Genomic DNA, 23,733 nt, shown 5'->3' with positions numbered 1-23,733 from the left:
CATGGGCCTGGAGGCTCGATGTGAAGCCAGGGGATCTGTCTCACAGAGCTGAGCTGATAGACAGGAGACACGGGCGAAGCCAGAGAGCTTGAGACAACTGCAAGACACCAGCAGAGCAGGTGAAGTCCTGGGGGTTGGACAGAGCCAGTGGTGATAGAGACAACAGGGTGGGTAGGTGACAGGTAGGTGGGATTGAGTTATCTGAAGGATTTCTTAGGTCGAGTTTAAGGGCCAGGACAAGGGTGGGAGCTGAGAGACACCAACAGAACAGGTGTATCCAGGTGACTAGTCAGAACCAGCAGTGATGACGAGGACAAAGAGGTTGGCAGGTGACGAGATGGGACTATGCGTCTGTGGGACTTGCAATGAGTTTAGAGGCGAGCACAAGAGCTGGCTCTGCAGTGAGATGGATAAGCCAGCGTTCCTCAACTGGCTCAGAAAAGGACTGCCCCCACGGTGCAGACTCTGGGATGGACCTAGTGGTGGGCTTCAGACTTGGCATGGAGATGGCTTCTGGCTCTAGCTCAGGGATGGATGCTTTGACTGGCTCTGGCACCGTGGTTGGAGGCGGCTCTCACACGTGGTCCATGGCAGGCATTGGCTCTGGCTCAATTTCCATGGCAGGCTCAGGCGTCACACACAGGTTTGCAATAGAAGACTTCTCATGCTGTCCAGGACACTCTGGGCTGGATGAGCTCTGTCTGGAGCGAGAATATAAACACTAACCACACTTAACATAAGCTATGTTTCTATTCAAAGTTGCAAATGTAACTTATCAAATGCTTGCGCAAATTCAGAATATTGCATAAGACATTTGAGAATAAAGCACCATTTCCATTCAATCCTGTTAAACTGGTGCTAAATATCACAAAGAGAATGAATATCACTAAAAATGAAAGTTTCTGCAGTAGAAGCCACTATATATAATTTTTGTATAACAAATTACTTGCTCTTCAGAGTGTGCAGATAAAACAAAATAAACACCATGTTATCTTGCATTCAGATGCCTGGTGTTTGTGAACGCAATCATGTGAGGCGCTTCTGGGATTGAATTATACTGGACCACTTTAACGACAGACTTTGCTCAGGCATTACAGAATGACCAAAACAGCATTTCAGATGCTCTGCAACTTGTTCGGTCCGCTGGTTGGTCCAGTTATGCCATCCCATTGCTAAGTACCTTATTTTTTGATGCGCATCAAGGAATTTAGTCAGTAAAAGTATTTCGTTTATGCACGTTATTGTATTATCGCATAAAAAAAGCTGGATGGAAATGCCAAGATGCGCATAAATTCTAAAAATGTGCATAAAAAAAACGTATGCGCTCAACTGAGTCATACATTTTTTTTATGCACATTTTTAGAATTTATGCACATCTTGGCATTTCCATCCAGCTTTTTATGCAATATCCCAAAATACACAAATATAGGTGGATGGAAACATAGATATAGACATTAACCAACAAAGAATGGAACAGAACCAGGGGTGTAAATACACAAGAGCAAACAAGAGAACTAAGGAAATTAACTGTTTGTTTATTGATTGTTTATTGTTTGCTGATTTGACAAAAGCATTTGACTAAGTGGATCATGTCTTACCGTTACAGAGGCTTAAAAGTATAGGCCTCTGTAATTCGGCCTTGGGTTGGTTTAAAAACTATTTATCTGATAGAACTTAATGTGTTGCTGCAGATAATTACATTTCATCCGTGTTAACAGTTAAGAAGGGTGTCCCTCAAGGTTCTTTACTGGCACCACTTCTTTTTTCTATTTTTATTAATGAATTTGGGCAGGGAATAAAACCCGCAAAGTTACATTTTTATGCTGTCGATACAATTATTTATTCAGCTGCATCCTCTTTGTCACAAGCTATTGAAATTCTCCAGGATTCTTTTAATACTTTTCAGCTTAATTTATTAAAACTGAAATTAGTTTTAAATGCAAATAAAACTAAGTATATTATTTTTTTACAAGTAGTCGTTCTATGACCACTGCTCCGTCTATCCATAATATTGATGACGTGCATATAGAAAGAGTAACAACTAACAACAAAAGCAATTTTTTTACACATTTTAGACTATGGTGATATTATTTATATGCATGTTTCTATATATTTACTGAAAAGATTGGATTGTGTTTCTGCTGGATTGCGTTTTATAACACATGCTTGCTCACATGCTCATCATTGTTTGTTGTATAACTATGTAGGTTGGACCTCCTTATACCAAAGAAGGAAATCACATATATTGGTATATACTATAAAGGCATTGCTGGGTATGCTTCCAAATTACATTACTAATCTTTTATGTTTGTGTAAAAGGAACTATAGCACCAGATCATCAATTGGAATTAAACTATAAGTACCTAGGGTACACTCAGAACATCAGTGTTGCCAAGTCTGCGGTTTTCCCACGGAATTGGGCTACTTTTACACTGTTGCTGCGGGTTGTTTTTCATATCCGTGGGTTGAATCAACCCAAAATAATGTGATATTTAGTCCCTGGAACGCGTTTTACTGTGGGACCCCCCTGAAATGCCAATGGGCTAGTTTTGACAAGCAATTGGGCGGGTTTTGTTGTGAAAACCTGGCAACTCTGCAGAACATGGAAAATTGGCTTTCTCTTACTACGCTCCATGGCTGTGGAATGAATTTAAAGTTATTACTCCACTAGAAACAATTCCTTCTTTGAATATGTTTAAAAATATATTGCCGTGTAAAATGAATGAATGTTGCATGTTGCTGTTTTAATTAATTTGTTGATTTATGATAAATGTGTTTGTACAATTCCTTCGTTCTTGCAGGTTGGTTTCAATAGATACTCTTCTTGTAATGAGAAGGATGTTTGTCTATATGAAGATTTATGACACACATTAATTCTGAAATGTTATTCCACTGACAGTAGTTCAGCTGTAGTATTAATGTAATGAAGAGAAAATAAGAGACTCTATAATCTTATTCTGATACATCAACACAGTTTCACTAATCCTTTATAAACCGTAAACCCAGGATAGAGCGGTTGAGTGAATGTGGTCTGGACTGTGTGGATGAGGCTCATTGTGTCTCCAGAGACGCTGTAGAAGGACAGAGTTCCTGCACTGTGATTCACATACACTCCTATTCTGCGGCTGGACACTACAGGGAGTTCAGTCTCTATGTCATTGTGTCTGAATGAGAAAATGGAGGAAGAGCAGATCAAACTCCAGGACTGATCATTACGTCCAAACACACACTCATTGTCCCATCCCTTCCTGCTTATGCTCATATATGACACTGATATAGACACACGTCCACTCCACTCAATCTCCCAGTAACAGCGTCCACATGCACTTTCTCTACACAACACCTGCTCCCAATGATCAAATCTGTCTGGATGATCAGGATACTGCTGGACTGTGTTGGTGTTAGTAATCACTCTGTTCCTCTCAGACAGACAGAGGCGTTTATTCACTGTGTTCAGATCCAGAGTGAGCTGATGGGAATCTGATGGAGATAAAACACATCACAATCAGGAATTATGAATCTGATCTTTTAATGTATCTGAACTCTTCATGTTCAATATATCAGCAGTGTCTCAGTACAGTTTACCAGATATCCTGTGCAAATCATAATTTACATGATCAACTATAAAACTCTTCTGTCATGTTTTCTTTCTCCTTCTACAGGAAGAACATGAACACACTCAGTGAGTTTTTCTGCTTGTTTTCTTAGTGACTTACATTGTAGGAAGTCGTTCCTGGTCCTGGAAACAATGTTGGGGAAAGTGACTGTGGAAATCAACAGATATGAAGAGTGTGATTATCATGCCAAGAGAAAATCATCCCTGCATCCATTCCTAAGACATTTCTAATGTGATATTCTACACGATATTAGGGGGAAAAGTATGGATTCTTGAAGGTCCCAAATAAACCCAAATTTGGGGTTTCTTTGTATAGACAGTGAAAACAGTTTAAAAACAATCTTAATTGGAACGGCTATTTTCTGTTTTTTTTTTTTACCCCCTGCTGAACCACTGCTTTAAACCATTACCTTGCTTGTGTTTGTTCTCTAACTGTTCAGCCACATGGTTCTGGTTCATCTTCCTCAGGATGTCCACCATGATCTTCACAGCTTCTTCTGGTCCAAAACACTTCATCATCAGATCCACTGTGTCAGGGGCGTCTGCTTTCTGAAGAGCAGTCCTTGAAAAGCCCTTATGATTTTTTAAGCGCCATTTAAACCTCTTCAGTTCATCTGTGTCGAGATCATCCAGAGCATCCAGAAGGTGATCTGAAACAGACGCCATCATCCTTCACTCATTCACATCTGCAGGACAAGTAGAAAAAGACCTGATTATTTGTGTTAAACATCTCAGCTATAATTACTTTGAAAATATTAAATAATTACCTTTGAATTTTATTAATGAACACAAACTATTGTCTGATGCTGAAGGTCTGGAACCAATGGGAGCTTTAAGGGTGTTTTCACACCTGTCTTGTTTGGTTCAACTGAATCAAACTCAAGTTCGTTTCACCACTTGGTGCATGACACAAATCTTTATCATCCTACTGATATGTATATGCTTATTTTCAACTTCTTAATTTCTTTTTTCAGTTAATACAGCTTAATTCTTTCGCTGCTCTCAATCTCCGTCTTGCATGTCTTTCTGCTCTCATTCTTCCTCTTTGGAATTTTGCCATATTCTGCACCATAGGCACATACTGCCACCTACTGTTTTTATTCATACATGGATGATAGTCCCGTCTCTATTCATATTTTATTTTATTGTTTGTTTTATTTCAGGTTCACCCAATCTGTATTTCTGGCTGCTGCGTGTGTTCAGCTCCCATGCCAAAAAACAAACAAACAGCTTGTGTGTTCCCATATTCCTTTATTTATTTAAATTCCCTAAATTTGTTTAATTCTGTTTCTACTATATATATTCCATACTATTCTTTAGTACCTTCTTTTAATCCTTTTCCTAATATCCAATTTATTTTTTTCCTTTGTATTACCTTTGTATTTTAATTCTCTCTATATTATTTCTGACGTTTTAATATTACATGTTCAACGCTTTCTATTACCCCACAAAAAGGCACATTTACTTATAATATGTTTATCTATTTTGTATAGTTTTGCATTTATTCCTGTGTGTCTAAATTGTGATCAGTTAAAATCACCTCATCTTTCCTACATCTTTCAAAATTGTATGTTTCTTTGATTTTATAATAAATTTTTCCTGTATCAGCTATGTGCCACTCTTTTTGAATATTTGATTTAATAATTGATTTCATTTCTCCTCTTCCTAATGGGACTTTGGTTGCCTTTTTTGCTAACTGATCTGCTATTTCTTTCTCTCTGCCTGTCTCTGCCTGTGCTCCTTTGGATACTATTTTTTGCAGCATTAGACTCTCAGCATGTTTATCTATATCCAAGCTTTTGTTGTTAATATTATTATTTGTATAAAATAATAATTTAAATAACTCCCAGTTTGCTTTATCAAAACACCATTTTTCACCATTTATTTGCTTGTATTGCCTCATTCTAACATCTATTGTGCAATATACTGGATAATGATCACTTCCCATAGGGTTCTCTACTATATTCCATTCCCATCTATTCACCAGTGAGGCAGACACTTGAGTCAGATCTAAGTTTGACATCTACATGTCTATTCTTGTGCCTTGTGCCATCATTTAAACATATTAATGTACGATCTACTTTACCATTTGTGTCAGTGTTTTCACTACCCCATAATGTGTTGTGCACGTTATAATCTCCACACCATATTTCTGGTCTGTTAAATTTATTAATTTCCTCCAAAATACTCATTGATATAGGCTTACATGGATTATATATATTGCAAATTGTTAGACTTTCTTCTTCCCCACATTCGGTTGTTAAGTCTGATGTCACGCGTCAGCGCTTCCGGGTCCAAACACTCTCTCATACCACAAGAAAAACAACAAACGGTGCTAATATACACACACAATGTGGTGTAATACTACAAAAAAGGTTCGTAACGTTTATCTCCATACCAAAATTCCAGATGGCCAGACAGTGATTCATCTTTTATAAATCGTTAAAATATTACTGTATGTGACGCTGTGAAAACAGAGACTGTTGTGTAGACTGTAAGAATTTTAAGTGTTTAACTTTTTTAAATGTTTGATGTTTTAAAAATTTATTTATGAATAAATAGCGCTCATAAACGGCCGTCGATGGCATTCTCAAGTGAAACGAGTCGAGGCTTGGACCCAGAAACGGCATTCCTTACGTCATGACTTGAGCGGATATTTCCACAGCTATACATTAAATTTTATTTGGCATACTTTGTTTTCTATATTAAAGTCTGTTTAATAAATGTAATCACACCACCTCCTCTACCATGTTTCCTATCTTTTTTTAAGAACATTACATCCTTTAATTATAAAATCATATTTTGGTTGTAACCATGCTTATTGTATGTTTTCAGTTTTTTTTTTTTTAAATTTCATCATTTATTTACTTCTTCAATACTTGTCCGTTAGCCATTGTTGCCAGGGTCGCGGTTTTCCTACACAATTGGGCTATTTTGAAAATGCAGTCGAGGGAAAAATGACAGAGCCAAGGGTTGCAGTATTTTGGGCTACTTTTATAATGTACCGTGGCCGCAAAGTTTATCTGTAGACAAAAGAAAAGAAAATTGATCATTTTACTAATGTGTAGTATCCTTGAAATGGATACCTGTCAACCCAAGGACGGAGGAGAGATGGTATGGAGGAACGTTTAATGTCACCACAAACTATTATGTGAGTTTCACCAACAGCAGAGATTAAGGCCTTCTCACAGCATCTCCAACTGCTCTGAGGCACTTCTGACATTTTCACTGTTTCATTTGGAAAAAACTTCATGGCCAAAATAAAAGTTTGCTTTAACTTCGAAGAAATGTTAACAGAAATATATTATGATATAGTTAAACGTACTGCTGATTGTTTGTAAGGAATATCATACAACCAAGATATTTTTCATCCATGTTTTAATATCAAACAGATCTGTCGTGCAGCATCTTATTTGACAAAAAATAAAATGCAATTGTTTGTTTTTATTTAGTGAATAAAGAGAAATAAAATACTGATAAAATAATATAAAAAACTCTAGCTAAAATTATCAATAAATAAATAAATATATTTTACTAAGGTGCATTATGGGAATAACGCAGCTGTCAGCTATGACACTACACATTTATGTGAACATTTTGTTGGTTCTTTGATGTTGTTTTCTTTTACTGCATAGTTTGTTTTGTTTTTTCATTACACTGAAACTGTCCTGTTTTTTGTCTCTATTAGCCGTTTGACATCTTACGATTCCTCCTTTGAAGTTTTCTTTCATTTCTTCATGTGTGACTGATGTTGAAACCCCTGAGATGACTCTTTCGTCGTTATTTTTCCTCCATTTAGTGTTTTACATTTCATGATTTGGTCTAGCTGTTTTTGACTGTTAGCTATCACTATTACTTTACCTCCTCGCAGACATTTAGCGTTTTTTACTGCACCAAAACTCTTCTCTATAGCTTCCGACAGTTTTATGTCTTATGTCTTTCATGTCCCTTCTTTGTTTTCTAACACTAGTATCGATTTAAATTCAATTTCTTTTCTATCAGTGCCAATTTGTTCTCCGTTTTATTTGAATCTCTCTAGGTTATAAAAGTTATACTTGCAGTCTTTCAAAAATGCCGCCGAAAACTCTTCCGTCCTCCTGACCTCCGCTGTTCCTCTCTCCTGCGCCCACTCCTCCTCCTTCCCTGAGATCCCGCTGTCAGCCAACCTGAACACATCTGGATGGAGCCTGAAACTTTTCTTTTACCGACCAATCATAATTTTCTTTTCACATCTGATCAACAGTTGCTAGGCAGATTTGTTAGATTTTTGTTTTACACTGCATTCAGATCATTCTGATTGGACCATTTAAATGTGGCAGGAGTGACGGTTTTCTTGCGTCATTGTTGTCTGCTGTTTGTTTAGCCGTTTGGCACCGCAGTAAAGACAGTTTGTGGTTAGATATTCAGAAATTGTTTTGCTATAAATCCGCAGTGCTCTGTCGTAGACATGCAAATAATATCGCATGTCATTCACGATTTGTGAATTCAGGTGATCCGGTCCGAAATCGGTGGGTTTTTTTTTTTTTTTGCTCTAAGTTAGATGACTAAAACTAGTGTCATCTTGTCCGTAAACGTCTTGGTAAGTCCGCTAGTCAGGAATGTGAAAAATAGGTTTTTCACGTTTAACGTCTATTTATAATAAACACGCAGACCGATGAAAAACAAAATCACTAGTTTTAGATTGAGCCTGATTTGTGAAAACTTTCACAATAGTAATTTTATAGTAAATACCATAGTGTTTTTGAATCATACTATAGTAAAGTACTTGATTCATTTGTTGTGGTAATTCAATAGTTGCTGTGGTAATATAATAACAAATTAATTTCCAATACTGTACTAAGTTTTCTACAACTATAGGGTATATTATACTACAATGTATACTACAGTATTTATTACATTTTATCAGTTCATTATAGTTAATACTACAGTATGCTGTAGCATTCATTAACAAAGTGCTGTAAATATTATAATATATACAGTATACTACAACTTACTATAGTATTTTTTTCACCTGGGATTGTATCTCTCATTGCTCTGTCCCCTTTTTTGTGTGTAATAATGTCATACTGTGCTGTTCAGATGAATAACGGTCCAATCCATTAGCTAAATGAGCTTGTGTGTTAAAGAATGGTCATCTAGCCAGGTCATACTAGACTCAAATAGACTGTTGTGATTTTTTTTTCACAGTGCAGTTTGGGTCAGTTAACACTTCCCTAGGTATAGTCTGCATTATTGTTGTGTATAGATAGCATTATTGTCTATAGCGTTTCATTATCTGGCATCATTGGCAACCCCAAAATTGTTCCAAAGAAATTGAAAATGAAAGTTTATAGCCAACTTTTCATTTGGTTCATTTTGATGGTGCGAATTGAACACAGAACTGCAAAGCGTTACACGGACTGCTGGAGCCTATCCAACTATAACCATTTAAATCTTCATTATTCAAAACTGTTCAATTATTGTTCAGTTTTAAAGCCAACCACTCTATTGTTGATATGCAGCAGGACAACTTTCATTGGCAGCTCCTTGATGTCTTCCATAGTACTGGTGTACAGCTGCAATTGAACTGTTGTCACTGCTGCTTAGGATCTGGCAGGTGCCGTCAATCTCTGTAACCCCTACAACCTTGATTTCCATTAGTCAGATAGATTTGAGAAGTTAAAACACCTTTAATACAAATTATTTCCACTTATAAAACATTTTTAAAAATACCTTTAAAATGACATAAATTGAGTAAAAAGAAGTTATCTACAACAGAGCACCAAACCACCGTTGTAGTGTAAATGAACGGCCAGCATAAAAAGTTTTCTGTTTTTGATTGAAAATGGTGTAGTGTAAACGGCCCCTAAATTTAATAACTCATGTTCTTTACAATGAAAATGAATCAACACTGAACTTAAGCTGGACAATGAGTTTCCTCTAGAGCTGCTGTACAGCCAAAACAATCTTTGTTGCATTATTTTCCTGCTATCACTGTAAAGCTGCTTCGAAACAATCTGTATTGTAAAAAGCGCCATATAAATAAAGGTGACTTGACGTAGTCTCAGCCTCAACGTAGACGTCACTGAACATCTGATGCATATGGCACACTTAACTGGAAACACTTCATGATTTTCGAAGTCGTCCTCTGATTGGTTGAATTCTACAGAATATCCTGGAGACGTGCGTCACGTTCTTTAACGGTCTGCCTGGAAACAAATGCCATGATGCCAAACCCCCTTATGGAAGAAGAACGCCGTCGTGTTTACAACTGTGACAATGAGCTCTTACCAGGATCAACTAAACACTGGATTTTCAAAGGTATATGAAGTTTGTGGCTCCACTGTTGCACTAAACTTGCACAATGTTCTTAAATTAATAATTTATTAGATGGACACTGATCTGTTATTGTAGGGACATCGACTTTAAATTTTCACGCCCCTAATCATGACATGGAACAAAACAAACTTTGATTGGATGCGTTACATGTCAGTCAAACGTCCTCTTGGTTGGTCCTTGGCCAATAAAAGCTGCGAAAGAGTCCAGACCTTCAAGTCCTGACCGCCTGTACAAATACTAGAAATTGTGAAATAATGGAAATAACGGGGAATCATGCAACAGTAGATTTCATTTATCTATTATAACATCATTTTGTTTGCTTGGCTGTTTGTTATAAATGTCCAGAAATTCACGTTATTCATCAGGTATGTGATGTTTGTTTACCTCCAATTTACAGTCTTAAGCCAGACTTGACTACAGGAGTTTTAGGCTGATTTTTCCCTCCCAACATTTTTAGAAAAAAAACTGTGTCCAGGACATTGGTCCGTTCCAATGTTCGGCTCTGATAATCTAATATTATGAGGCGCTTACAGATCAAATCAGACGCATCGGTGCTGCTTAAATAATATCAAACATGTTTGATATTTAGGATTTTAAATTGGGATTATTACGGCTATGATTATGCCAGTACTTTCACAATAGCCAATGGGAGACAAGTCAACAAGTGAAATGAATGGTTCGACAACAAACAGGTGATAATTCAGTATCACACTACTTACATCACAGATAACACTACTCAAATTCACCACTATAACTGTGTACAAACGAAGATTTCACAAAAATATCTTAATGGCAAATACAGTAAACTCATATAAAGTGTCAATTCCTCAGAATTTACAATTATTACTAGTCTTAGGGCACACTTTCGAGATAAAACAATTCACTTTATAAATCACACACTGTTACGTACAGAAGGGAGCGGAGACACAGGTAAGGGTTATCAGGTTTATTTCAGGTAAAACAGAGCGTGAAAGCAGAGTGCAGGTGAGTTGTAGCAGATGATAAGGTCGATGAGACGTGGAACTGGAACTGATACTTGTCTGTGTGTTCTAGGAAGCGTGGATGCAGAGAGATGTGGAGCAGATGAACACACGGGAGATTCACAGGAGACGTGGAGACACAAGAGATCACAGGAGACGCTGGAGACAGGTAAATAGTTGTGTTACGGGAGTCCTGGAGGTAAGTATAACACTGGTATGTGTTAACGAGACCGGACAGTGACTGTGTGATCTGGCGTGTCTTTTATGTGGCTGTGGTGATGAGTGTGAATGAGCGTCAGGTGTGGCTTGTCAATACTCAGGAGAGGGAGTGCGTAGTGATTGGGTGAGTGTAGAGCCTGGCGTGTCTGTGACATTACCCCCCCCTCCACGGTCCGCTCCTGAGGACCGCGGACCCCGACGTTGTGGTGGTCGACCTCTGCCTCGGGGAGCTGGCTTGTTGGGATGTCTGGCGTGGAAGTCGTCAAGGAGGCTGGGATCCAGAATATCATTCCTCGGGACCCATGAACGTTCTTCGGGACCGTATCCCTCCCAGTCAACTAGGTACTCAAGGGATCCACCACGACGCCAGGAGTCCAGGATGTCTTTCACCTGGTAGGCTACCCCGTCTTCTGCGATGAGTGGAGGAGGGGGATCCTCGGTGTTGCCAGGCTCTGTGGAGGGAAGGACAGAGGGATGGTGAGGTTTAAGGAGTGACACATGGAAAACTGGGTGAATGCGATACTCAGGAGGGAGTTGCAGGTGATAGGTGACGGGGTTGACTTGCCGGATGATGGTGAAGGGGCCAACGAACCTAGGACTCAGCTTCCTACAGGGCAGCCGCATCCTGATGTCCCGGGTTGACAGCCAAACCTTCTGTCCTGGCTGGTAGTTGGGTGCGTGGGAGCGTCGAAGGTCGGCTGTCAACCTGTGCCTGCGTAGGGCTCGCTGGAGTTGCAGATGTGCTGAGTCCCAGACCCTCTCGCTCTCCCGGAACCAGTAATCCACCGCCGGAACGTCTGATGGTTCCCCATCCCAGGGGAACAGTGGGGGCTGGTAGCCGAGTACGCACTGGAAAGGAGTAAGACCTGTAGTGGGCTGACGGAGAGAGTTCTGGGCGTACTCGGCCCAGCCCAGGAACTGGTTCCAGGAGTCCTGGTGGCCGTGACAGAAGGTACGCAGGAAACGGCCGATCTCCTGTATCTTCCTCTCCGTCTGCCCGTTCGTCTGTGGATGGTAACCTGAGGAGAGACTTATGGTCACACCTAGGAGTTTGAAGAAAGCCTTCCAGACTTGGGAGGTGAATTGGGATCCACGGTCAGATACAATGTCTTCTGGTAATCCAAAGTAGCGAAACACATAGTTGAACAGCAACTCTGCCGTTTCCATGGCAGTGGGGAGTCCAGGCAGGGGAATTAAACGACAGGATTTGGAGAAGCGGTCGACGATCACTAGCACACATGTGCATCCATCGGAGACGGGAAGGTCGGTAATGAAATCCACTCCTAGGTGTGACCAGGGACGAGTGGGAACGGGCAGAGGTTGGAGCTTTCCGGAGGGAAGATGGAGCCTGCTGGGATTCCCCTGCTGCTGGGATAGTACCGCTCCCACTCCGGTGGTTGAGGCGTCAACCTCGACGACGAAGGGGAGCTCTGGGTCAGGGTGAGCCAGGAGGGGAGCGGTCGTGAAGGCGGCTTTGAGGGCCTCAAAGGCTTGGGTGGTGGCTGGGGTCCAGGACAGAGACTTGGGCTTACCACGGAGGAGGTTGGTGAGTGGACCGGTGATGGAGCTATAGTTCTGGATGAATAGTCGATAGAAGTTTGCAAATCCTGGGAATCTTTGTAACTCTTTGATGGTTGAGGGAACGGGCCATTCTTTCACTGCGGTGACCTTCCTCTCGTCCATGCGGACGCCACTGTGGTCGATGTTATAGCCTAGGAATTGCACGGAGGGCTGATGAAAGGTGCATTTTTCGGCCTTCAGGAAAAGGTGGTATTCCCTCAGGCGTTGGAGGACCTCCGCAACGTGTTGGCGATGTTCGGCCAAGCTCCGGGAGTAGATTAAAATGTCGTCTATGTAGACCAGGACAGACCGGTGCAGGAACTCCCGGAGCACCTCATGCATGAAGTCTTGGAATACGGAGGGGGCGTTGACCAGTCCATACGGCATGACGAGGTACTCATAATGGCCAGTAGGGGTCACGAAAGCCGTTTTCCACTCGTCCCCCTCACGTATTCTGATGAGGTTGTACGCGCTGCGGAGGTCCAACTTGGTGAACACAGTGGCGCCGCGTAGATGTTCCAGGGCTGCTGGGACGAGAGGAAGGGGGTAACGGAACTTTACGGTGATTTGGTTGAGTGCTCTGTAATCTATGCAGGGCCACAAGCCTCCGTCCTTCTTTGCCACGAAGAAAAAGCTGGAAGCAGCAGGGGAAGTAGACGGTCGGATGTAGCCTTGCTTAAGAGCCTCGTCGATGTACTCCTCCATGGCTTTCTCCTCCGGAACGGATAGGGAATATATCTTCCCTCTGGGCACTGGCTCACCTGGGATGAGGTCAATGGCGCAGTCCCATGGCCGGTGGGGAGGCAGCTTGGAGGCTTGTTTGGGACAGAAGACATCTCTGAAGTGGGAGTAACAGGCTGGGATGTCCGTAGAACGTCTTTCGAGAGGGCTTTCCACTGTAGTAGCCCCGACTTGGATTCCTTGGGAACTTGGAGAACTGAACACGGGGAATTCGGGAAAACAGTTGTGGAAACATTGGTTACCCCACTTCAGGATCTCTCCTGTCCTCCAGGAGATGGTGGGGTTGTGCTGCTCAAGCCATGGGCGCCCTAGAATCACGTCAGATGTTGACTCCTCCAGAACCAGCAGCTGGATCTCCTCTATGTGGAGCACTCCCACTTGGAGACGGAGGGGTCCCACGCTGTAACGTACTTTCCGTAATGGTTTTCCTGTTATCGCGTGGATCTGGTAGATCTTCGGCGTTGGGGTGGTCTTGAGATGCAGCTGGCGACAGAGGGCTCCGGAGATGAAGTTTCCAGCTGACCCAGAATCGAGGAGCGCACTGACTGGAAGACATAAATCAGCGGCAGTAAGTTTTACTACAATTGAGAGTGGTTTCATTTTATTCAATGTGGGCAGGATGGCACTCACCAAAGGCCGGGCAGGACGAAGGGGGCATTCTGAGATGTAATGCCCGGCACCACCACAATACAAGCAGAGATTCTGGGCCAGCCTCCTCTGTCGCTCAGCTGATGATAGACGTGAGTGTTCAATCTGCATGTTGTCATTTGCTGGTTCTGGGGAGCTGACGGACTCTGGCTGGCGGAGAGTGGAGGGGAATAGCGGCTGGCCCTGGTGCTCTTCTAGGCACAGCTGCATACGAGTGGCGAATCTGATGGATAACTGAATGAATTTCTCGAGCCCGATGGAATCCTCGTATGCAGCGAGATGCAACCGCACACGTGGATCGAGGCCTTGACGGTATGTAGTGATCAAAGCCTGCTCATTCCAGCCACTTGCAGCAGCGAGGGTACGAAACTGGAGGGCATAATCAGACACAGTTAGTGCACCTTGTTTTAAATTGCATAATCTCTCACCAATCGACGAATCCCAAGCGGGTTTTCCAAAAACTTCCTTGAAGTGGGTTGTAAAACTTGACAAGGACGATACAACGGGGTTATTTAAGTTCCAGAGAGGTTCAGCCCATCGCAGCGCTTTTCCGTGAAGCTGAGAGATTATGAAAGCCACCTTCGATCGATCGTCAGGGTATAAGTGTGGTTGCATCTCCAGGACCAGCGAACACTGCAGGAGGAAACCGTTGCAATCCTCCGCCAGACCAGAGAAGGGCGCCGGTTTGGCCATGGGACTGGCGACCGCGGGTGGTGAAGGAGCTGCAGCGGTGAATGCGGAAGTGTTCGCTGGAGTTGTTGACGTGGAAGTGCCGGTGAAAGTGCGACGAAGTGCATCAACTAATTCTTGAATGGGATCCGGGCTGCTCATGTTGTTACCTGGGCGGTGTTGGTCCGGTCTTCTGTTACGTACAGAAGGGAGCGGAGACACAGGTAAGGGTTATCAGGTTTATTGCAGGTAAAACAGAGCGTGAAAGCAGAGTGCAGGTGAGTTGTAGCAGATGATAAGGTCGATGAGACGTGGAACTGGAACTGATACTTGTCTGTGTGTTCTAGGAAGCGTGGATGCAGAGAGACGTGGAGCAGATGAACACACGGGAGATTCACAGGAGACGTGGAGACACAAGGGATCACAGGAGACGCTGGAGACAGGTAAATAGTCGTGTTACGGGAGTCCTGGAGGTAAGTATAACACTGGTATGTGTTAACGAGACCGGACAGTGACTGAGTGATCTGGCGTGTCTTTTATGTGGCTGTGGTGATGAGTGTGAATGAGCGTCAGGTGTGGCCTGTCAATACTCAGGAGAGGGAGTGCGTAGTGATTGGGTGAGTGTAGAGCCTGGCGTGTCTGTGACACACACATACACGCGGTAGTGGCACCTTACACATAACATTATGCACATACACATTAAATTTAAGACTTGCCAAAATCTATTTTAGAGAGAACCCATAATGCTGTAATGTCACATGAAATGACATAAAATCACGGCTCATCCCGAACCCTAACCACAAAATACACATTTTACATACACGGGATGAATGAACATTCATATTACACCAGATTAAATGATTATGATCACATTTACTCACGTAGATAATGGATTTAATCAAGGATGTTACACATCTTGACACACTACCGGATTCGTCTCTCATGCACTGCTTAAGCCAGTGTCAGTTTTAACATTAACAGCAGTTTAAAAAAAGAATATGGTACCTTCCAATTACTATCAGCAATTAAAATAGGTGGTTCATGGCCACAGCGAATGAAAGAAAAGTCATAGCTACATCTGGTCATTCCCCAGAAATGAAAAATGGCTTTCCTCAGGGTGTTGTGGTGAATTGTTACTTAACTTGCATGCAAACTGCTTCTACAAACATTTGTGAAAGAATGGGTCACTCTCAGGAGCTAAGTGAATTCAACCGTGGTACCGTGATAGGTTGCCACCTGTGCAATAAGTCCATTCGTGAAATTTCCTCACTACTAAATATTCCACGGTCAACTGTTAGTGGTGTCATAACAAAGTGGAAGCAATTGGGAACAACAGCAACTCAGCCACGAAGTGGTAGGCCACGTAAAATCACAGAGCGGGGTCAGCGCATGCTGAGGCTCACAGTGCGCAGAAGTCGCCAACTTTCTGCAGAGGCAATAGATACAGACCTCCAAACTTCATGTGGCCTTCAGATTAGCTCAAGAACAGTGTGTAGAGACCTTCATGGAATGGGTTTCCATGGCCGAGCAGCTGCATCCAAGCCTTACATCACCAAGTGCAATGCAAAGCGTCGGATGCAGTGGTGTAAAGCACGCCACCACTGGACTCTAGAGCAGTGGAGACGTGTTCTCTGGAGTGACGAATCACGTTCTCTGTCTTGCAATCCGATGGACGAGTCTGGGTTTGGCGGTCGCCAGGAGAACGGTACTTGCCTGACTGCATTGTGCCAAGTGTAAAGTTTGGTGGAGGGGGGATTATGGTGTGGGGTTGTTTTTCAGGGGTTGGGCTTGGCCCCTTAGTTCCAGTGAAAGGAACTCTTAATGCTTCAGCATACCAAGACATTTTGTACAATTTCATGCTCCCAACTTTGTGGGAACAGTTTGGGGATGGCCCCTTCCTGTTCCAACATGACTGCGCACCAGTGCACAAAGACATGGATGAGCGAGTTTGGTGTGGAGGAACTTGACTAGTCTGCACAGAGTCCTGACCTCAACCTGATAGAACACCTTTGGGATGAATTAGAGCTGAGACTGTGAGCCAGGCCTTCTCGCCAACATCACTGCCTGACCTCACAAAGGCGCTTCTAGAAGAATGGTTAGAAATTCTCATAAACACACTCCGAAACCTTGTGGAAAGCCTTCCCAGAGGAGTTGAGGCTGTTATAGCTGCAAAGGGTGAGCCAACTCCATATTAAACCTTACGGATTAAGAATGGGATGTCATTAAAGTTCATGTGCACGTAAAGGCAGGCGTCCCAAAACTTGAAGAATGTTCTGGCTGAAGAATGTGGTGAAAATCCACCTGAAAAAAATCTAACATTGTGTTAGTTCAGGCAGGCCACGTCAGTCAAGCTTGAATCAGTTTTGACACTATCACAGTGATTCATTTAAATCTCCATTCATTCAGCCTCTCTTCTATTGTATGGCTGCATGCTACATCTAACTCCCCCCTCCATCCCCTACTCCACCTAGCTGGAAATCTGTAATGTCTGTAAAATCAATGAATCTGATTTCTGTTTTGCAATTGTCTTCATTGTAATCATCCTTCCTCATGTATTTTGGCTTGTTTACAACAACTCGTTAATTTTGTGAAAAGTAATTTTGTTTTGCATGATTACTGGATCTGTTCTGTTACCCAAATGGAGGTTTGACTTGCTGCTTTCTCCGCTCTGTCCAGGCACAGCTGTATAATTGGGCGAGTGGAGTTTGCCCAGAACAGAACCATACCACCAACACTAACGTTATGTATTATCGTTATAATAAAATTTACATTTGACAAAAGTGGTCCTGACTGATTTAACATTTATGAATTTTTGCACATCTTGGTGTTTCCATCCAGCTTTTTTTTAATGCAATATCCCAAAATTCACATAAGAATAGGTGGATGGAAACATAGATATAGACATGAACCAACAAAGAATGGAACAGAACCAGGGGTATAAATACACAGGAGCAAACAAGAGAACTAAATGACACAGGTGCCAATAATCAGTATCTAAGGAAACTAACATGGAGTATTTAAGGACAAACTCAAGGAAGACATAACCCTGACAATGTTTTTCATTTTATTTATTTGTTTACATGTTTACCTTCCAAAGGTGTTTGTACAATTTCTTCCTTCTTGCAGGTTGGTTTCGATACTCTTCTTGTAATGAGAAGGATGTTTGTCTATATGAAGATTTATGACACACATTAAATCTGAAATGTTATTTCACTGACAGTAGTTCAGCTGTAGTATTAATGTAATGAAGAGAAAATAAGAGACTCTATAATCTTATTCTGATACATCAACACAGTTTCACTAATCCTTTATAAAACGTAAACCCAGGATAGAGCGGTTGAGTGAATGTGGTCTGGACTGTGTGGATGAGGATCATTGTGTTGCTGTAGAAGGACAGAGTTCCTACACTGTGATCCACATACACTCCTATTCTACGGCTGGACACTACAGGGAGTTCAGTCTCCATGTTATTGTGTCTGAATGAGTAACTGGAGGAAGAGCAGTACAAACTCCAGGACTGATCATTACGTCCAAACACACACTCAATACCCTGTCCCTTCCTGCTGATGCTCTTATATGACACTGATATATACACACGTCCACTCCACTCAATCTCCCAGTAACAGCGTCCACACACACTCTCTCTACACAACACCTGCTCCCAATGATCAAATCTGTCTGGATGTTCAGGATACTGCTGGACTGTGTTGGTGTTAGTAATCACTCTGTTATTCTCAGACAGACGGAGGCGTTTATTCACTGTGTTCAGATCCAGAGTGAACTGATGGGAATCTGATGGAGATAAAACACATCACAATCAGGAATTATGAATCTGATCTTTTAATGTATCTGAACTCTTCATGTTCAATATATCATCAGTGTCTCAGTACAGTTTACCAGATATCCTGTGAAAATCATTATTTACATGATCAACTATAAAACTCTTCTGTCATGTTTTCTTTCTCCTTCTACAGGAAGAACATGAACACACTCAGTGAGTTTTTCTGCTTGTTTTCTCAGTGACTTACATTGTAGGAAGTCGTTCCTGGTCCTGGGAACAATGTTGGTGAAAGTGACTGTGGAAATCAACAGATATGAAGAGTGTGATTATCATGTCAAGAGAAAATCATCCTTGAATCCATTCCTAAGACATTTTAATGTGATATTCTACAAGATATTAGATGAGGGAAATGAGAGGACATGAATCTCAGATATTTTTCCACAATCGTCACTTGAAAAGACATTTAGTTCAATTGATTACTTGCATAACTGTGATTTCAGACTGTATAAAAATAAGCATGAAATAACACGTGGAAAAAATGCATTCTTGAAGGTCACTTCTGTAAGAATAAATTGGGGTTTCTCTGTACAGACTGTGATCATTATTTACCCTCTATCGGTTTTGAATTGGCTCCAACAAGCGCAGGAACCTCAATGCTGCCCTCAGACTGAGCTGTTTGAGAGAGAAAGAGATCCGAATGAAAATTCAGTGACATTAAACCACACAAACACATCAGCAAAACAGAGAGGAACATTTAGTCTGAAAGCCAGCAGTTATTTATTCTGTGAACATTCACTCTGAGAGATTAATTATAGAAAAATAGTATAACAGGGCTTTTTCATATTTCAAATATATTTAGAAAAATCAGTTCTTTAGTTTTTAACTTTTACTGAGTGGTTCTTAAACTTTTTTGGTCACACCCTGTCTTTAAAAAAAATCTTCATTGAATCTTCATTTTTTTTACCCCCTGCTGAACCACTGCTTTAAACCATTACCTTGCTTGTGTTTGTTCTCTAACTGTTCAGCCACATGGTTCTGGTTCATCTTCCTCAGGATGTCCACCATGATCTTCACAGCCTCTTCTGGTCCAAAACACTTCATCATCAGATCCACTGTGTCAGGGGCGTCTGCTTTCTGAAGAGCAGTCCTTGAAAAGCCCTTAAGATTTTTTAAGTGCCATTTAAACCTCTTCAGTTCATCTGTGTCGAGATCATCCAGAGCATCCAGAAGGTTTTCTGAAACGGACGCCATCATCCTTCACTCATTCACATCTGCAGGACAAGTAGAAAAAGACCTGATTATTTGTGTTAAACAGCTCAGCTATAATTACTTTGAAAATATTAAATAATTACCTTTGAATTTTATTAATGAACGCAAACTATTGTCTGATGCTGAAGGTCTGGAACCAATGGGAGCTTTAAGGGTGTTTTCACACCTGTCTTGTTTGGTTCAACTGAATCAAACTCAAGTTCGTTTCACCACTTGGTGCATGACACAAATCTTTATCATCCTACTGATATGTATATGCTTATTTTCAACTTCTTAATTTCTTTTTTCAGTTAATACAGCTTAATTCTTTCGCTGCTCTCAATCTCCGTCTTGCATGTCTTTCTGCTCTCATTCTTCCTCTTTGGAATTTTGCCATATTCTGCACCATAGGCACATACTGCCACCTACTGTTTTTATTCATACATGGATGATAGTCCCGTCTCTATTCATATTTTATTTTATTGTTTGTTTTATTTCAGGTTCACCCAATCTGTATTTCTGGCTGCTGCGTGTGTTCAGCTCCCATGCCAAAAAACAAACAGCTTGTGTGTTCCCATATTCCTTTGTTTTATTTATTTAAATTCCCTAAATTTGTTTGTTTAATCCTGTTTCTACTATATATATTCCATACTATTCTTTAATACCTTCTTTTAATCCTTTTCCTAATATCCAATTTATTTTTTTCCTTTGTATTACCTTTTAAGTTCTTTATCATTTTAATTCTCTCAATATTATTTCTGACGTTTTAATATTACATGTTCAACGCTTTCTATTACCCCACAAAAGGCACATTTACTTATAATATGTTTACCTATTTTGTATAGTTTTGCATTTATTCCTGTGTGTCTAAATTGTAATCTAGTTAAAATCACCTCATCTTTCCTACATCTTTCAAAACTGTATGTTTCTTTGATGGATGAATTAATTTTATAAAAAAATTTTCCTGTATCAGCTATGTGCCACTCTTTTTGAATATTTGATTTAATAATTGATTTCATTTCTCCTCTTCCTAATGGGACTTTGGTTGCCTTTTTTGCTAACTGATCTGCTATTTCTTTCTCTCTGCCTGTCTCTGCCTGTGCTCCTTTGGATACTATTTTTTGCAGCATTAGACTCTCAGCATGTTTATCTATATCCAAGCTTTTGTTGTTAATATTATTATTTGTATAAAATAATAATTTAAATAACTCCCAGTTTGCTTTATCAAAACACCATTTTTCACCATTTATTTGCTTGTATTGCCTCATTCTAACATCTATTGTGCAATATACTGGATAATGATCACTTCCCATAGGGTTCTCTACTATATTCCATTCCCATCTATTCACCAGTGAGGCAGACACTTGAGTCAGATCTAAGTTTGACATCTACATGTCTATTCTTGTGCCTTGTGCCATCATTTAAACATATTAATGTACGATCTTTCATTAATTCTTCAACTACTTTACCATTTGTGTCAGTGTTTTCACTACCCCATAATGTGTTGTGCACGTTATAATCTCCACACCATATTTCTGGTCTGTTAAATTTATTAATTTCCTCCAAAATACTCATTGATATAGGCTTACATGGATTATATATATTGCAAATTGTTAGACTTTCTTCTTCCCCACATTCGGTTGTTAAGTCTGATGTCACGCGTCAGCGCTTCCGGGTCCAAACACTCTCTCATACCACAAGAAAAACAACAAACGGTGCTAATATACACACACAATGTGGTGTAATACTACAAAAAAGGTTCGTAACGTTTATCTCCATACCAAAATTCCAGATGGCCAGACAGTGATTCATCTTTTATAAATCGTTAAAATATTACTGTATGTGACGCTGTGAAAACAGAGACTGTTGTGTAGACTGTAAGAATTTTAAGTGTTTAACTTTTTTAAATGTTTGATGTTTTAAAAATTTATTTATGAATAAATAGCGCTCATAAACGGCCGTCGATGGCATTCTCAAGTGAAACGAGTCGAGGCTTGGACCCAGAAACGGCATTCCTTACGTCATGACTTGAGCGGATATTTCCACAGCTATACATTAAATTTTATTTGGCATACTTTGTTTTCTATATTAAAGTCTGTTTAATAAATGTAATCACACCACCTCCTCTACCATGTTTCCTATCTTTTTTTAAGAACATTACATCCTTTAATTATAAAATCATATTTTGGTTGTAACCATGCTTATTGTATGTTTTCAGTTTTTTTTTTTTTAAATTTCATCATTTATTTACTTCTTCAATACTTGTCCGTTAGCCATTGTTGCCAGGGTCGCGGTTTTCCTACACAATTGGGCTATTTTGAAAATGCAGTCGAGGGAAAAATGACAGAGCCAAGGGTTGCAGTATTTTGGGCTACTTTTATAATGTACCGTGGCCGCAAAGTTTATCTGTAGACAAAAGAAAAGAAAATTGATCATTTTACTAATGTGTAGTATCCTTGAAATGGATACCTGTCAACCCAAGGACGGAGGAGAGATGGTATGGAGGAACGTTTAATGTCACCACAAACTATTATGTGAGTTTCACCAACAGCAGAGATTAAGACCTTCTCACAGCATCTCCAACTGCTCTGAGGCACTTCAGACATTTTCACTGTTTCATTTGGAAAAAACTTCATGGCCAAAATAAAAGTTTGCTTTAACTTCGAAGAAATGTTAACAGAAATATATTATGATATAGTTAAACGTACTGCTGATTGTTTGTAAGGAATATCATACAACCAAGATATTTTTCATCCATGTTTTAATATCAAACAGATCTGTCGTGCAGCATCTTATTTGACAAAAAATAAAATGCAATTGTTTGTTTTTATTTAGTGAATAAAGAGAAATAAAATACTGATAAAATAATATAAAAAACTCTAGCTAAAATTATCAATAAATAAATAAATATATTTTACTAAGGTGTATTATGGGAATAACGCAGCTGTCAGCTATGACACTACACATTTATGTGAACATTTTGTTGGTTCTTTGATGTTGTTTTCTTTTACTGCATAGTTTGTTTTGTTTTTTCATTACACTGAAACTGTCCTGTTTTTTGTCTCTATTAGCCGTTTGACATCTTATGATTCCTCCTTTGAAGTTTTCTTTCATTTCTTCATGTGTGACTGATGTTGAAACCCCTGAGATGACTCTTTCGTCGTTATTTTTCCTCCATTTAGTGTTTTACATTTCATGATTTGGTCTAGCTGTTTTTGACTGTTAGCTATCACTATTACTTTACCTCCTCGCAGACATTTAGCGTTTTTTACTGCACCAAAACTCTTCTCTATAGCTTCCGACAGTTTTATGTCTTATGTCTTTCATGTCCCTTCTTTGTTTTCTAACACTAGTATCGATTTAAATTCAATTTCTTTTCTATCAGTGCCAATTTGTTCTCCGTTTTATTTGAATCTCTCTAGGTTATAAAAGTTATACTTGCAGTCTTTCAAAAATGCCGCCGAAAACTCTTCCGTCCTCCTGACCTCCGCTGTTCCTCTCTCCTGCGCCCACTCCTCCTCCTTCCCTGAGATCCCGCTGTCAGCCAACCTGAACACATCTGGATGGAGCCTGAAACTTTTCTTTTACCGACCAATCATAATTTTCTTTTCACATCTGATCAACAGTTGCTAGGCAGATTTGTTAGATTTTTGTTTTACACTGCATTCAGATCATTCTGATTGGACCATTTAAATGTGGCAGGAGTGACGGTTTTCTTGCGTCATTGTTGTCTGCTGTTTGTTTAGCCGTTTGGCACCGCAGTAAAGACAGTTTGCGGTTCGATATTCAGAAATTGTTTGGCTATAAATCCGCAGTGCTCTGTCGTAGACATGCAAATAGTGTCGCATGTCATTCACGATTTGTGAATTCAGGTGATCCAGTCCTCCGGTCCAAAATCGGTGGGTTTTTTTTGTTGCTCTAAGTTAGATGACTAAAACTAGTGTCATCTTGTC

At 40.4% G+C, this 23,733-nt stretch overlaps 1 protein-coding gene across 6 annotated transcripts; it reads right to left on the bottom strand.

The window, feature by feature from the left end:
• Positions 1 to 1,515: 1,515 nt before the first annotated feature.
• Positions 1,516 to 23,361, bottom strand: LOC127511236 (tripartite motif-containing protein 16-like). 6 transcript variants are annotated; one of them, XM_051892013.1, is made up of 5 exons: positions 23,223 to 23,361; positions 19,528 to 19,803; positions 19,142 to 19,204; positions 18,780 to 18,827; positions 1,516 to 3,480 (listed from the first exon to the last, which is right to left on the bottom strand). In XM_051892013.1, exons 2-5 carry the CDS (start codon positions 19,784 to 19,786, stop codon positions 2,966 to 2,968), a joined length of 885 nt encoding a protein of 294 aa, XP_051747973.1. In that variant the 5' UTR covers positions 19,787 to 19,803; positions 23,223 to 23,361; the 3' UTR covers positions 1,516 to 2,965. The 6 variants fall into 6 exon arrangements, 5 of the variants coding, with proteins under 5 accessions (XP_051747973.1, XP_051747978.1, XP_051747977.1 ...); XR_007929887.1 differs by lacking the exons at positions 18,780 to 18,827; positions 19,142 to 19,204; positions 19,528 to 19,803; positions 23,223 to 23,361 and adding exons at positions 3,717 to 3,764; positions 4,027 to 4,302; positions 4,384 to 6,797; positions 22,345 to 23,216 and having other exon boundaries at positions 3,248 to 3,480; XM_051892014.1 differs by lacking the exon at positions 1,516 to 3,480 and adding an exon at positions 17,799 to 18,543.
• Between the last annotated feature and the right edge of the window lie 372 nt (positions 23,362 to 23,733).

This window comes from Ctenopharyngodon idella, chromosome 4 (assembly GCF_019924925.1).
Source record: "Ctenopharyngodon idella isolate HZGC_01 chromosome 4, HZGC01, whole genome shotgun sequence".
NCBI lineage: Eukaryota > Metazoa > Chordata > Actinopteri > Cypriniformes > Xenocyprididae > Ctenopharyngodon > Ctenopharyngodon idella.
Note: the sequence above shows the minus strand (reverse complement) of the source record. Positions and strands in the feature narration are given on the sequence as shown.

Bases quoted from the DNA above. Each gene is read 5' to 3' on its own strand.
- LOC127511236 (XM_051892013.1), bottom strand. From the start codon at position 19,786: ATGATGGCGTCCGTTTCAGAAAACCTTCTGGATGCTCTGGATGATCTC. The intron at 19,205-19,527 runs GTAATGGTTTAA...TCTCTCAAACAG, and splicing joins AGAGAACAAACACAAGCAAG to CTCAGTCTGAGGGCAGCATT. The intron at 18,828-19,141 runs GTAAATAATGAT...TGATTTCCACAG, and splicing joins CAATTCAAAACCGATAGAGG to TCACTTTCACCAACATTGTT.